The sequence below is a fragment of the Chamaea fasciata genome, unplaced genomic scaffold (genome assembly GCF_029207755.1).
Source record: "Chamaea fasciata isolate MVZ Bird 193981 ecotype frontalis unplaced genomic scaffold, bChaFas1.0.hap1 SCAF_9, whole genome shotgun sequence".
Lineage (NCBI taxonomy): Eukaryota > Metazoa > Chordata > Aves > Passeriformes > Sylviidae > Chamaea > Chamaea fasciata.
The window spans coordinates 2,386,374-2,402,422 of record NW_027094094.1 but is presented as its reverse complement, the minus strand read 5'-3'; the positions used below and the strand labels follow the sequence as shown (position 1 = coordinate 2,402,422).

Sequence of the window (16,049 nt, the reverse complement as noted above, 5' to 3'; positions counted from 1 at the left end):
TCTGCACATTTTTCTTACCCCCTGAGTATAAAAGAAGCGTTTTCCTTCAGTATCAGCAGCCTCTCTCCCTGGTCCCCTCTCCAGATAAATTGTTTCTCCCATTAATGAGTTGTACCTCGTACAAATCCTGTGTAGTAGCTCCCTGTACAGCTCATTTCTCCAGAAGACTTGCCATGTCCTGGGCAAAGCTGGGAAAGCTTCCAAGGCAGGAAATCTGTGAGGCAGCAGATTGGGAGTTATTGACCTTCAAGAATATAGATTTCATTTATCAGGATCCTGGGCCACAGCCTTGCTGTCCTCACCTGAATAAATTGGCTCAGGAGTAAACAGCTGAATTTTTCAGAGGCTTGGGCAGGGGATGTGAGAGACACGGTCTCTGTTTCTCTGAGAATGGTGGAAAAATCTCCAGCTTTGGGTTGGTTTTCTGTGATGTTGGAGATGTTGGGGGGCAGCTGCACGGGGGGAAAGCCAGGCAGTTCAGGAAATTGCCTCAAGTTGCACCAGGGGAAGTTTAGGTCGGGTATTAGGAGAAGTTTCTTCATGGAAAGGGTTGACTAGCAGAGGGGCAGGCTGCCCAGGGCAATGGTGCAGTCCCCGTCCCTGGAATTGTCCAAAAAATGTCTGGATTGGACACCTGAGGACAGGGTTTATTGTTTAACAAGGTGATGGTTGATTGTTGGTGATCTCAGGAGTCTTTTCCCACCTTAGTGACTCTGTGGATTCCTGGGCCTCTGGAGCTCAGCGCTCTCCCCACTCAAGAAAATTGAGTTCCATGATCCAGCTTCTCCTTGTTCCTCTGAAGGAACAGCTGGACAGTTGGGATTTCCAAACAGAGATGTTGGAGCACAGTGAGGGTTTTAAGAGGCAGTAGAAACAAAAAGTGGGTGCTTTTCTCTAAGACAGAGGTCTTGGCTGGAGAGGGGCAAAGTTAGAGACTGGCAAAAATGGGAAGAATCTTTTCCCCTTTTATCCCTTTATTATTGTGTATTTGCACTAAAAGGGAAAGAAGTACCTGAAAGTGCTTCGTTAAAAATAATGTGACTCAATGTCAGCAGGAGAATTTGTAAACTGACTTTTGCAGAAACTTTAAAGGAATTCCAGTAATTTAAGCCAGAAACAAGTGTTGTTCGAACATCTGAAGCTGCTCTGCTGAGAGGGCTGGGATTGTTCAACCTGGAGAGGAGAAGGCTGCAGGGAGATCCCAGATCCTCTTCCAGGGCCTAAAGGGGCTCCAGGAGAGCTGGAGAGGGACTGGGGACAAGGCATGGAGGGACAGGACACAGGGAATGGCTTTAAACTGAAGGAGGAGAGATTTAGATGGGATTTGGGCAGGAATTGTTCCCTGGGAGGGGGGCAGGCCCTGGCACAGGGTGCCCAGAGCAGCTGTGGCTGCCCCTGGATCCCTGGCAGTGCCCGAGGCCAGGCTGGACAGGGTTTGGAGCATCTGGGACAGTGGAAGATGCCCCTGCCCACAGAAGGGGTGGAAAGAGATGATCTTCAACCCAAATCTTTCTGGGATTCTGTGATTCCATGGTCTGGTTTTCTCCTGTTCATCTCCACTTCCTTGCTAGGAAGAACGCGAGGATTATGTGATTACAGCCAGTGTGTTGTACATGAACTAAATCTGGATCACATTTAATTTGAGGATTCATTTTTCAGGCTCTGGAACATTTACAGAATCCATTATTAATATTAATATTCAGTAACATCTAAAGGCTTTGTTCAGGCTAGAGGAGGTGCAGTGGAAACGGCCTCTGCTCCGGTGTGTTTATGGTGTTGACAGACAGGGGTGGGAAGGTGAAAAAAAACATCACAGGAGATTTAATTCTGCTAAAATTGTTATTTAATCGGTGACAGTGCTGTGGCGCCTATAGGCAGTGATGTGTAGGCAGAGTGTGTCTGCTTTCAGAATCGCTGAATGGTTTGGGTTGGAAAGGACATTTCAAGGTCACCTGCTCCCACCCCATCACAAGCAAGGGCATCTGTCAGCTCTCCCTGGTTCCTCCAGCCTGGCCTTGGGACACTTCCAGGGATCCAGGGGCAGCCACAGCTTCTCTGGGCGCCCTGCGCCAGGGCCTGCCCACCCTCACAGGGAATTTCTCAAAATCCCGCCTAAATCTGCCCACCTTTTGCATTCCCAGACATGGTTTGGGAACACGTCTGTGCTTATCCAGGAGTCAGTGGGAGGAACCAAGGGAGTTTGTTGACAGTGTTGATGCAAATCGAAGATGATTTAGGCTTCAAATTTATTTCCAGTCTCATTTTGGAGAGGGATTGGTTAAATCTGGAACACACAAACAGGGAACCGGGACAAGGGAAGTGATGGTCGCACCGTTCGTCTTTGAAATGAAAATATGCAGAAGTTATGGATGACTGAAGTTCAGAAGAAGGTGGCACTCAAAATGAGGGAAGGTTAAGTGATTTTGAAAGCTTTCACTTGCTGACTTAACAAGCACCTGAATATTAGTTCAGTTCCCATAAATCGGTGCTGTATTGCCCTTCTGAGTCAAAATTAACTCAGCCCGGTGCGTGAAAATGTCCTCCTTTTTCTGCAACTGCGCCTTTGCTCTTAAATTCATGTTAATTTTTGTTTAAAAATAAAAACATGCTCTGTATCATCATGCTAGATTAGATCCATAATATGGATAAAAACATTCAGATCCTTCCATTTGCAAAAATTGCGTCGCGGAGCGTTCAGGCTGCCTTGTAATTTCCTGCAGACGTGATCCCTCATTACCGTGATTGTAATTAGTCCTTCTGGATGCGTTTTTCACCTTCAAGGCACTTTACAAACATGAGGCAAACTCATGCTCATTCCAGTCCTCTTCCCTGGATAAATAACGCTCTGAACCTTGTTGGAGAAATAAGTAAAATCAAGAGGAGGGGTCGAATATCACGAGGAGCTGCAAGGAAAGGTTAATGAAGAGGCAGATTCTGCTCCTTGTGAGCATTCGTGGCTTTTTTTATTTTAAATGAGCTCACCACTTTGTCCAAACATCATCCCAGCTGGTTTTTGCAGCACTCAGAAGCTCCGTTCCCCTCGCTCAGCCCCACAGTGCAGTTTGTAGCCCTTATTTTTTCTTTCCTTGAAGGGCAGAAATCTCTCTCTGTTCTCCCTGCAATCTCCCATGACTGTTTTTCCCTCTGCCTTTCCTCATCTCCTGCACCATCACCAGCTCCCTGCATCTCCAGGCTGTGGCTTTCCAGCCATTCCCTCTCAGTTTGCCAGGACAACCTTTCAGTCCATCCCTCCACTTGAAAATTGGCTCCTTTTTCCCAGAGAGGAGCAGGGGTGGACAGTGAACCAGTGGGACCCATCTTGTTTTTTGTGACGTTGGCGTGTTCCATGCGAAGACTCATCCTTAGTGTTTTATTCCTATTTTTCAAATCACCATCTAGAACCAGGGATTTTTCTAAAAGTCTTAATTTTTCCAAGTTTTCCTGATACACTAAGAAACGCAATTTCAACTTGCAGATCAGTAGACAAATAAAATTCACCTGACACTGATTTTGGGGCTTTGAGTGTGGAATTTCATTTGTGTGGTTTGGGGAGCTTTTGGGTTTTTTGGGGTGTGAAATCTCTCTTATTTGCACAGTGCCTTAACGAGGATGGGATTGAGGGATTTTTATGGGATGGATGCAGGGATCAGTTGTTGTGAAGGTTTCCCCAGGTCACATTTCCTCTTCTCTCCCCAGTTTGCAATGAAGTTTGTGATGAAGTTTGTGCTTCATCCCAAACTCCCTGGCCCCAAAGGTGGATGTTTTTTGAGGAAAAATGTGGAATTGTGTGTTCAGTCCTTCCCCTCAGCCCTCCTCCATCCACCTGCTCTTGGCTGCTGCATCCCCTCAGGATCCCACCAGGGCACGCAACGTGTGGCCTGATGCTGAGAGGAGAACGAGGTGGCGTGGCCAGAGGATTTAAATTTAAGATGCAGGCTAATAAAATCTGCACTTTTAACTCATTCTGAAACTCATTTTTATTAGAAAGTTAGAGGTCAGCAATGCCAACCAAATTTGAGCAGCAGAGGCAGATCATCAGGTTTGATCTCAGGTAGCCTGGTGTGCTAATTTAGGCATATTTTTGGGTTTGAGTGGTTCTTTATCTTTGGAGTAGAAAAACCGAATGAAAAATGCACATTTAAAACCGTTCTTGCTGCTCCTCATTAAGATTGTTGCCTTCTGGAGAGCTGAAGGATATTGTTAAATTTCTTTGGGTCACTTGAGACGGCTGCTGAATTTCATGGTTGAGGAACGAGAGGAAGAAGAACCAATGGAAATATAATGAGTATTTGTTCAAAGCAATATCTGCAAATTGCCTGTCCTGTCTAATACAGATTATAGATATTAGAGGGAGAGAGAGGTGATTATGAAACATAATCAATCACCAGCCTTGCTCCAAAGCCTGAGGTCCTGGGTTTCTTCGTGGACAGGCTGTGTTTACACATTACTGGCAGGAATCATTTCACTTGTGAAGCTCTTTGATCATTTGACTTGATTTGCATCCAGTAGATTTGCATCCCGTGCCAGGGAAGGTCATGGAGCTGATCACCTTGAGTGCCTCCAAGCCAAGAAGGCTGATGGCACCTGGGTTGTGTTAAACGTGGTGTGGCAGCAGGACCAGGGCAGGGACTGTCCCTCTGCGCTGGCACTGCTGAGGCACCTCCAACCCCGTGTTCACTTTTGGGCCCCTTAGTGACGAAAAAGTCACTGGGGGGCTGGAATGTGTCCAGGGAAGGGGCTGGAGCCCCAGGAGAGGCTGAGGAAGCTGGGAAAGGGGCTGAGCCTGGAGAAAAGGAGGCTCAGGGGGGACCCTGTGGCTCTGCACAGCTCCCTGCCAGGAGGGGACAGCCGGGGGGGTCGGGCTCTGCTCCCAGGGAACAGGGACAGGAGGAGAGGGAACGGCCTCAGGCTGGGCCAGGGGAGGCTCAGGGTGGATATTTGGGAAAATTCCTTCATGGAAAGGTTTGTCCAGGCCTAGCCCAGCTGCCCAGGGAAGTTTGGAATCCCCATCCCTAGAGGGACTTAAAATCCATGTGGATGTGGCACTTGGGGACACGGGGCACTGGTGGCCTTGGCAGAGCTGGGGAATGGTTGGACTCAGTGAACTTGGAGGGCTTTTCCAGCCTAAACAATTCCATGATTCCATTAATAGAGACATTTATAACCTCAGCACAGCTCTTTGGCACGTCAGATGCTCAGTGTTTTCAGGCATGTGGCGCAGTGCATTTGGTTGCTTTATTTGGGTTTATTTGATTCTAATGTTGATGTTTAACCAAGGTATGTAATTCAGCTTCTTTCTGTAGTTTTGTGATTTATTTTTTTTTTTCCAACAGATGTGGGAAGAGGCCATTGCCTTGGGTAAAGAACTTGCGGAACAGTACGAAAATGAAATGTTTGATTATGAACAACTCAGTGAACTGCTGGTAGGTTTTTTTAATGACATAGACACTGCGATAATTTATTTCAGAGTTGAATTTCCAAGTTTTTAAAATTATATAAAAAATACTATAGCAATGACAGTGAAATGCAGAAATAAATACCCAACATGGCTTCGTTGGACCAATGTCAGTTAACTGGCTACCACTGGATTGTCTAAAAAAACACTGAATTTATTTTTTTTTAGAGGAAAGAAAAACATTTCAGTAATGTTAAGCTGATTTATTTGGGGTATAAAAGGAAATTTTGAATTTAAATATAAATGGGAACATGGAGAAAAAAGTCCCCATTCTCTCTCAAGTGTCTTTCTATATTCACGTTTCTTTTTTTAGGTATGAATAATCCCCAGGCATTCATGTCTCCAGTCAGTTATTTTTGCCCTGACGTTACCCATTCATTATTCCTGCACCATTTTTTTTCCCTCCTGTTCTCTTCCAAAGAGATAAATGGCAGCTGTCACTGTCCTTCCTCAGGTCCCAACCATTTCCACAAGAGTTGGGATGTGATTCCAATTTGGTTCTGAAAATTCTCGACTCTAAAGGTTTTGGTGCCTTTTGGTTTTGCACTCAGAGTACATTTTCCAGAATTTCTTTGAATTGTTCATCTGTTTTCTTTATCCCTGTGTTGAACTCAGCTCCACACCGCCCCAGCTCACTGCTCCTGGTGGGGTGGGCACAGAATATTCTTCATTTCAGTGCAAAAGGACTTGGGTAGGATTGTTCCTCAGCTAGAAATGGTTCAGATGTGGCTGTTCACCAGGGGCTGGCTACTCTCTGAGTCCCTCAGTTTTAATTTTCCATCTCCTTTTTGCTTGCACATGGGAACATGAATGGGTTTGTCACAGAGGCAACCACTCTTTAATTATCCTACTGGATCCATGTGGGAGGAGAATTTGGATCTATTTTGGAATTTGCACTTTATTCATTGTAGCCAATGATCACAGAGTGGTTGAATGATTTGGGTTGGGAGGACCTTAAAGCTCGTCCACTTCCACCCACTTTGCCACGGGCAGGGACACCTTCCACTATCCCAGCTTGCTCCAAGCCCTGTGCAACCTGGCCTTGGATATTGCCATGGAGTTTCTCCCCCTTCTGAGAAAGCAGACCCAGAACTTCCAATCCTCACATCAGATAATTGAGTTTATCTGCTCTTTATTCATCAGCCAGGAGATGAGATGTCCCAGAATCAGTCCTGGCGTGCATTTCCCTCACAAGACAGAGATCAAAATTCACTCTCCCGTATGAGTCAGGTCTCACGTACCCCATCAGCTTTTCTTCTTGCTGCTGCCGAGCAGCTCTTTTTTTTTTTTCTTCCACAATAAAATTTAGGAGTTTTTTGTTCTTTCTGTTCTCCCTCTTGTCTCTTTTCTTCAAGCAATATTAAATATTAGCCTCTAAGACAATTCACAAATGACAAAATACTTTTGCTCCAGACGAGCTGAGAAATACTCGGCAGATCTGGGTCTTTGTAGTCTTGGTGCATTTGCTGTTATCTGTCGTGTGGGAGCAGCCCTAAACCTCCCCCCAGATCAAAAGTCATTCTCTTTGCAGAAATAATGGACTAAAAATAAGTTAATGAACAGATCTTCTGAAGCTGCTCGTTTGCTATTATTTCATCATTAGAGATGAAGAAGAACTCGGCGTCGAAAGCAGATGGCGTCTGACATGCGTGTGTTTATCCCAAAATTTACATTTTCCTGCAATTCTCAACTGCCTGCTTTCCATATGCAAATTCATGGTTGTAAATATGGAAGAGAAGTAGTAGAAGAATGTAATGAGATGTAAGAGCCCAAAACTGTAAAGTCAGCACCATTGGGATGAGCTCTGTGAGGCTTCATCCTTCCGGTGTTTCAGGAATTCCACAACTGGAATTTCAGATTGCCTTTGCAAATTCCTGACCTTCACTGCCAGTGAAATATGGGATGTGAATCAGTGAGGTTCACCAAGATGAAGTTCATCAAAATTGAGATACTGGATATGGAACAATGAGGTTCACAATGATGAAGTTCATCAAAATTGAGATATTGGATATGGAGCAGTGGCATTCATCAAGATGAGACCCATCAAATGTGAGATGTTGGATGTGGAGCAGTGAAGTTCACCAACATGAGGTCCATCAAAATTTAGATATTGGATATGGAGCAGTGATGTTCTTCAGGATGAGGTCCATCAAAATTGAGATATTGGTTATGGAACAATGAGGTTCACAATGATGAAGTTCATCAGAACTGAGATTTTGAGTATGGAGCAGTGATGTTAATCAAAAAGAGGTCCGTCAAAATTGAGATATTGGATGTGGGGCAGTGAGGTTCACCAAGATGAGGTTCATCAAAATTGAGATATTGGATATGGAACAATGAGGTTCACAGTGATGAAGTTCATCAAAATTGAGAGACTGGATATGGAGCAGTGAGGTTCACCATGATTAGGGTCATCAAAATTGAGATATTCCTTAGGGAGCAGTCAGATTGACCACGATGAGTAGAAAATTCATGGCTACAGAGTCTGGTATTTCCAAATAATGCCATGAATCTGATGGAAAGATGAAAAAGAAAAAAAAGAGAGGAATGAAACATCTTTAAATTAGAGATGCACACAGGATCTTAAGTATAAGGAATCTCCTAAAAGCTCAGGTCATTCAAATCCCTCCTGTTTATTTTGCAGAGAAAACAAGCCCAGTTCTATGAAAACATTGTGAAGGTGATACGACCAAAACCAGATTATTTTGCTGTTGGATACTACGGCCAGGGCTTCCCAACATTCATAAGGGTAAGTGTCACCTGTTTCCGCAGAGGCTTCTTGCTCTGGAAATCTCCCTTGGCTCGGAGAAACCTGCCTGACACTGACAGGTGTTTTTTAGGTGTATAAAACAAACACTGCTTTTTCCTTTCTGGTTTCTAAGATGGAACGGTTGAATTTTAGCAGAAAAACTTTCTCTTCAAACGTATTCAGTACTATTTCTTCAGGCTATCACTAGAAATGAAGATAAATTACCCAGTTCATCACTCGGGGTCGTAACCATCTGAAATGGTGACATTTTTGCCTGACAGGTTAATACAGATTTATATATATATAATATATATATATGAGCATGGTAGAGAGGCCTTTTGTATGTGACCATGTTTTCAGGTGAGTGTCCTTTCCAGCATTGTCACTAAAATGAAATTGACTATCAAAGGTGTGTGTGACACCTTTAATAGCAATTTTTATCATCGATTTGTCTGTGTCGTGTGCCAATTTAAGACATGTGTCACTTAGTTGGTGCAAGGATCATAGCTTTAGTGATGTTTTAAGGGGTTTTTTTCACTAATATTAGGATTTTTATGGGTTGAGTTAGCAGCTAAAGAAAAGTGGGGTTGTAGCATGTCTGAACTGCATCTGTATTATGATTCTCTGGCACTTGGCAGTCGGTGACACTGAAATAACCCATTATTATTTAGTTAACTTCCCTGGGCATCATGTGCCAGGGCCTCACCACCCTCACAGGAATGAATTCCTTCCCAATTTGCCCTCTGAAAACCAGGCTGTTGAGTGCCCTGCTGATGGAGAAAATCCTCACTTTTCCCTCTATTCCAACATTCCCTGTGAATTACAAGTGCATATACATAAATTACAGTTATACAGAGGCTTCTTAGCCATCTATTATTACCTTTCTTTCCCCTACTGAGCTTTTCAAAAGGCACCATTGCAGAATTCAATCCAACTGGGCAAATGTGAGCAGCTCCAGGTTCCTAGCCCCAGTCAAAACACCCTTTTTTAAATAAATGCTGTATAATTTTTTCACCAAGTATTCATTTGGAGATGAGTAATGAGGTTAAGCATATTCAGATGCAAATTTTATCCAAACTTGCTTTAATATGTTTGATCAGTTAAAAATATGCAAGTTGTCTTGTACATTTTCCTTTAGAATTTAATGAGCTTGGCATATAAATGGACTGTATAAAACATCTCTTCATTTTCCTTATTGGCAAAGAAGAAACCAATGCTTACAAATACAATAAACGTAATTTTAAAGCTTTAAAACGTTTTAAGTTTGTAATGGCAAAAATCTAGCACATGAATGTGAGTCTTTTTTAAGAGTCAGTATTTTTGGATATTCCTCCTCAAATCTACGTTAGTTTATGTTTCTGTTTTTCTCTGCTACTCCCGTTTGCTCACCTAAGTGCCTTTGAATAAATGTTTATATACAAAAAGCCTAATTCAGTTTATTTATTGCCATCCATTCCATCGTTAGCTGTGGAAAGTGGAGGAGACATCTTGGATTTGATAATAATTTCTCTGAATATATTTTCAATGGCCACCGATGTTACAGATCCTTGCAGTCATGTTTTGAGGTCATTTTAATGTGGCTTGTAAAAATACCTAAAGGTAAAAGTGGGCTTAATTTCCAATTCCAGGACGGAATTGGAGATGAGAAAAAAAAACATTGATAAAGTATTGAATACGACACAGCGTGAGGAGTGTGAAATCCTTCACTTACTGAGAAGTGCTAACAGCGTTGGTGTCAGCGCCCCTGAGGCCCCAGTTCTGTACTGGGAGCCCTGGTTTTAGCTCGGGGGGTGCTGGTGCCAGCTGTGGGTTCCTCTGTTTGCAGAACAAAGTCTTCATTTACCGGGGCAAGGAGTACGAGCGCCGCGAGGACTTTGAGGCGCGGCTGCTGACGCAGTTCCCCAACGCCGAGAAGATGAAGACAACGTCACCCCCTGGTGATGACATCAAAACCTCCTCTGGCCAGTGTATCCTTGGGCTGTACAACCAGTACAACCAGTACAACCAGTGTGTCCAGCAGCTCAGGTCAAGCATTTATGGCCAACCCGTTGCACTTCTGCCCCGACGGGTGTAATGCATCAATTTTGTTGTTTGGTCGGTTTTTTTGTGTGAGTGTTTCTGTTGAGCTGTTTGCTCTGCATGACTGAAATTCCCTTTGCACTTCTTAACCCCTGAAATTCAGATATTCAGTGCTTCACTGTAAAGCCCAAACTGGATTTACCCTCGAAATTTCACAGGCCGGTGTCAGAGCAGATCGTGAGGTGAGTTTGGGTTGGGTTTTGTCGTTTTCTCAGTCCCCTTTTGTATCACGCTATTGTTGGATAATGAATCTGTTCACAGCCATGGAGAGGGCATTTAATGATGATTTTTAATATTGGCACACATTCCAACCCCCTGGAAAACAGGAATCCCACATTTGTTCATAAACTTTCTCTAGTATTAGAACTTAGAGCAATTCCTAAACAGACAGAGTTTGATTTTCTTTGTGCATTTGGGGCTTGGAGGTGCATGATCTTTGAGGTCACTTCCAACCCAATCCATGCTGTGATTCCATGATTCTTGTCCCTCTCTTCAGTTTCTACAGGGTGAATGAAGTCCAACGCTTTGAGTATTCGCGCCCCGTTCGAAAAGGAGAGAAAAACCCAGACAACGAATTTGCGGTAAGAAATCGTGAAGAAAATGAACCACTTTGGGTTTGCTTGTTTCTCCCCTTCTGTTTTGAGCATCTGAGCCATTCATTATCTTTTGCTTGTCGAGAAATAAATTCTGGGTTTAAAGGGATTATTTTTCATGGAAAGTTAATTAAGCCAATTTATCATGTTCTCGTTTATACCAATAGGAAAAAATAAAATGGGCAAAGCTGTATTTATTTTGTAAAAATAGCTCTTCCGAGAAAGGATTTAAAATTGTTACACCTGAAACGTGTCTTGCCATGAGGATTCCAGTCAGGCATCTGAAAATCTTTAGTCACTAGTATCTTTTGCTTTTTTTTTTTGCTTTTTTTTGGTACTAAACTATTTGTTTCATCTAATGGTCAATAAAATGAGGAGACCCTGGCACAGGGTGCCCAGAGGAGCTGTGGCTGCCCCCGGATCCCTGGAAGTGCCCAAGGCCAGCTGCCTGGGATAGTGGAAGGTGTCCCTGCCCATGAAACTGGATGAGTTTTAAGATCCTTTCCCACCCAAACCATTCTGTGATTCCATCAATATCCAGTAAAACCAGGAGATATTTCCATGATATTCTCCTTCAGAAAGGGAGCAGTTGTTCCCTGCTAAGTCACATGCCAGATTTCAATCAGTGCTGCTCCATCTTCCAGTTGGAATTCCCTCCTGGCTCTGTCACATCTGCCATACCTTGGTCCTTGTCCTGGTGATGATGCTTTAGGGCTTTGCTCGGGGTCCCAGCAGTCCACTGATGATGTGACACTTGTGTTCCCTCTGCAGAACATGTGGATTGAGAGAACCATCTACGTGACAGCCTATAAATTACCAGGGATCCTCAGGTGGTTTGAAGTCAAATCGGTTTTCATGGTAAGATCAGCTTGGCTTTGTTGAGATTGTGTAAAAAAATGGGGTATTTATACAGCCAGGGAGCATTTGTGTGTCTCAGTGACTGTGCTGAGTTCTGTGAACAGGGAATCCGTGGGATTGTACCTGGTACATCCTGAGGGAACCTGCTGAGGGTGCTGGTTGTTGACTGAGGGTGACTCAGGGAAAGCTTTTCCGTTCCTGAGGGAAGGGAATGCAGGCAGCCCTTTTAGAAAACATTTGTGTCTCTCAGCAGGTGCCTAGAATGAAGAGAGACCTGAGGTGGTACAGGGAAACCCTGCTCCATCCCAGAGAACCTAGCCTGAACTTTGTAAGAGAGGATCTGGATATTTGGATTGTCATTGATTCAAAACACACCAATAATCAAAGACATTGTATGTCTGCATTCCTTACCACTCGTGATTAAAGGTTGTTTTTGTTTCTTCTCCATATTTAGCTAAATATACCCTCAGCAACCTCACAGAGTAACTCCAAATTACTCATTTCTCTGTTCAACCATTTAGACTGTTTAGATAAGACATATCCATTAAACGCCTTTAAGATTAAATTATTCTTATGCAGCTGTAATTTTTAAGTAGCAATAAAAACATTGTTACTGCGTTTTTGAAATCTCTCTTGTGAGGCTTATTTTTAAAGGAAAAGAACAATTTGCATATGATTAATTAAAACCTTTTTCATTGCTCCATTGAGGTTATGTTGGACAGTTGTATTTGGATGAACAGAAGTAATGCAGAAAATTACTATGGTATCTATAGTAACAGAATATGAATGTGATGTGTGACAGTAATAGGCAGCTGAATAAAACACATTGAATTTTTAATGAATTTCGTAGCTTCAATATAACCCCGATGGAGAAGATTGTATTTATCTTCATGATGGCAAAGAAGTGCTGTTTGTAAAGGCTGGCAGCTCTGATGCCGGTGCTGATGAGCAGAGAGCAGAGCCTGACGGGCACTTGGTGCACACCCCTGATGCTCTGCCTGGCATCAAAATGGGCACAAATCCTGGGAGAGTGCTCCCTGTCAGCCTCAGGGGATGCAGGGATGGTATGAGTTGCAGAGCTGAGAAATGATAGCAGAATGGAACTTAATAACGTGTGGGAAGACTGCTACAGATAACTCCTGACCTCCTCTGGCACAGTTCCTACAGAATGGGTATTGACTTTCCTCAAGATCCCTGTCAGCTAAAATGCTGCGAGGAGGATCACAGGGTTTACATCCCCGTAATGTTAAATTGTGATTATGGATACAGATATTATTGATCCTCTGCTAAGCACCAGGACACTCCGGCAGCTCCGCATCTTTCATATTTTATTGATGGAACTGGAATATCGTTCAAGGGAGAGGGGAGATTGCATCAAATCAGTGCTGAGAGAACGGAGTAATTTCATAAATGTAGTGTATTATGTTACATAACCCATAGGAACATGCAGAATTGCTTTAAATCTATTGGCTTTTCAAATTCCTTCTGACTACTTTTACCTAAACCTTTGCAATCTGTTCATTATCTGCAAGGAACTTGGGGCCAGCACTTGTTATCCTGTATCTGAATTGCTTTAGCTGGCACACGAGAAGTTGTAGGGGAAAAATTTGCTGAGACCAGCCACGGAATTGGAAATCAGATTTTGAATCGCACTTGAGTTTAAAAAGCACAAATGCTGATGTCTGTTTTGTTTTTGTCCTGGGATTTTGTACTGGTGCAAGTGTCTCAGGAGGATGTAATTCCTGTTTTCCCTGGGTAGAGTGAGGAGTGCCCAGAGTCAGGAAGGCACTCAGATTTTACACTTATCGTAAATAGCTTTCACCAGGTTCCAAAGCCCAGTTTGTAGTAGTGGGATGGCAACTGCAGTTCTCCATCTGCTTTTAAAAAATTAGAGGGAGTGTTACAAGAGTAGTAAAAGAAAGGAGAATGAGAAAGAAAGCCATGATTGCTGCTACAGAAAAGTCAAAAAGCTGTCAGCTCAATGAGTGCTAATTTCTGGAGATGCTCAAGAGCTTTAAAAGCTATGGTTCATCAACACATTATTGCATAGTTATAAGGCCATTAATACAAATGGCAGAATCCTAAATTTAGCCTGTGATGTTCCCAGCAGTTCTTGCCCAATCAGATGCTGAATGTGGCTTCACTCCCCGGTCCAGATTCCCCCCGTGGCACGCTGGGCTCTGTCCGAGCCTGGCCTGCTCCCTATTCCCAGCAGAAACACCAGGCTCCTTCCCTGCCTTCCAGAATAATTCAGCAGGCAGGCTGCTCAAAATGCTAATTAAAACATCCTTGATGTAATCAGCTGGCAGGTGTAAGAGTAACGACTAAAGAGATTTGATTATAAGTGGTTCTCAGAAACAGGGTAAGCAACTGATAGCCAGGTAGAAGTGCTGCTTTGTTTATGTAGCATTTATGTAAATGAGGCTGTAATCAAATATACACTTGCATTTTCCTCACAGGCCTCAATTAACCTTCCTTTCCTCTCCCTGCCACATCATTTTTTTAACACAAGTGGGCTGTGTCTTCTTCCAGTGAGGACTCTACACTCTGGGTCACTGCAGGTTACTGATTTTCAGCCCATTCACTAATATTTCAAATGTTTTAATACTGTTTTTGAAAGACACGGTAGCTGGGCATAAAAAGTAACTGGAGGTCAGTCAATTAAAATAAAGCAACTTTTAGACAGCAGAAGAGCTAATTTCACCTCGTGAGGGCATCTGAGGACTCCCTTCATTGAAGTCCAGGTAGAAGGAAAATTTTCTCCTTTCTGATGCTCAGATGGAGAAAATGTGACCTGTTGGGAAAAAGCACAGCAGATAGATTAGATGTCATCTCATCAACATATTCAACTCGATGTCCTTGGAAACACGCCAAAATAATCACTGCAAAAATATCTTCTTGATTTTTTGAGCGGCTTAGGATTACATTTTCCATCAGAAAATCCACCTTAAAGTTATCATTTCTTTCTTACTGTTACGTTAAGCTGGATCTTCTTTGTGCTGCTAAAACTCACCAACCCTTAATCTCTGATGTTTTCCCTAATCCTCCAAAAAAAACCTCACGTGATTGCTGCCAGGGCCTTTCTGGATGTTGTGCTGGGATGTAATCCCTCCTGCAGCGGCAAAATGCAGTTAACTTCCTCCACCGATACCCATCATCATATCAGTTACTGCAGCACAGAGATACCAAATGCCTCAATGCCTGAAATCACCCTTGCTGGCAGATATTGCTCAAAAACCTCACAATCACCTCGGGTCTGGAACGTCCCTGCCCGCGGGGTTTCACTGAGCGGGTTAAAAACTCTGCCCCCGCTTTAAAAATCTCCTTTTTGTGTTGGTTGGGGTTTTAGGTGGAGATCAGCCCGCTGGAAAACGCCATCGAGACCATGCAGCTGACCAACGATAAGATCAACAACATGGTGCAGCAGCACCTGAATGACCCCAACCTGCCCATCAACCCCCTGTCCATGCTGCTCAACGGCATCGTGGACCCCGCCGTCATGGGCGGCTTCGCCAACTACGAGAAGGTAACGCTGGAATTCCCGAGTTCCCTCGGCCTTCCCTGTCCTGCCGGGCCTCAGCTGAGCCCAGCACAGGAGGAGAGAGGCCAGAGGAAGGGATGGAGCAGCTCTGCTGGGAGGAAAAGCTGGGAGAGCCTGAGTTTCCTCTGCCTGGAGAGGAGAAACTTTGAGGTGACCTCATTGTGGCCTCCCAGGGCTTAAAGGGGTTCCAGGAGCGCTGGAGAGGGACTGGGGACTAGGGATGGAGGGACAGGACACAGGGAATGGCTTCCCACTGCCAGAGGGCAGGGATGGATGGGATATTGGGCAGGAATTGTTCCCTAGGAGGGTGGGCAGGCACAGGTTACCCAGAGAAGCTGTGGCAGCTCCATCCCTGGCAGTGCCCAAGGCCAGGTTGGACACTGGGGCTTGGAGCAGCCTGGGACAGTGGAAGGTGTCCCTGCCATGGCAGGGATGGCACTGGGTAGGCTTTAAGGTCCTTTCCAACCCAAATCACTGTGATTCTGTGATTCCATCATTTTCACTTTGTGTTTGTAGCTGTTACTCCGCAGAATTTTTAAGCTGATCCGTTTATCTTCATTGTAGCTCATCCCTCTGGTTGTAGATGTTTCATTTTCTGAAATAATGGCTCGTTTCTCTCTCTCTCTCTCAATCAGGCTTTTTTTACTGAGAAATACATGCACGAGCATCCAGAGGATCATGACAAGATTGAGAAGCTGAAGGATCTGATTGCTTGGCAGGTAAAAAACTTGAAGTCAGGTCTGGCAGAGGCAGCTGCTGTGGAAAAGGCAGCTT

General features: G+C 44.0%; 1 protein-coding gene across 3 annotated transcripts in view; it reads left to right on the top strand.

Moving 5' to 3' along the window:
* Positions 1-16,049, top strand: part of DOCK1 (dedicator of cytokinesis 1) — a 267,474-nt gene that overhangs the window by 219,223 nt on the left and 32,202 nt on the right. For all 3 annotated transcript variants that reach the window (XM_066190723.1, XM_066190724.1, XM_066190722.1), the window contains exons 39-46: positions 5,334-5,423; positions 8,100-8,204; positions 10,030-10,171; positions 10,387-10,465; positions 10,780-10,864; positions 11,648-11,734; positions 15,084-15,260; positions 15,911-15,994. In XM_066190723.1, the coding sequence (XP_066046820.1) occupies positions 5,334-5,423; positions 8,100-8,204; positions 10,030-10,171; positions 10,387-10,465; positions 10,780-10,864; positions 11,648-11,734; positions 15,084-15,260; positions 15,911-15,994 (849 nt within the window). The remainder of the gene's footprint in view (positions 1-5,333; positions 5,424-8,099; positions 8,205-10,029; positions 10,172-10,386; positions 10,466-10,779; positions 10,865-11,647; positions 11,735-15,083; positions 15,261-15,910; positions 15,995-16,049) is intronic.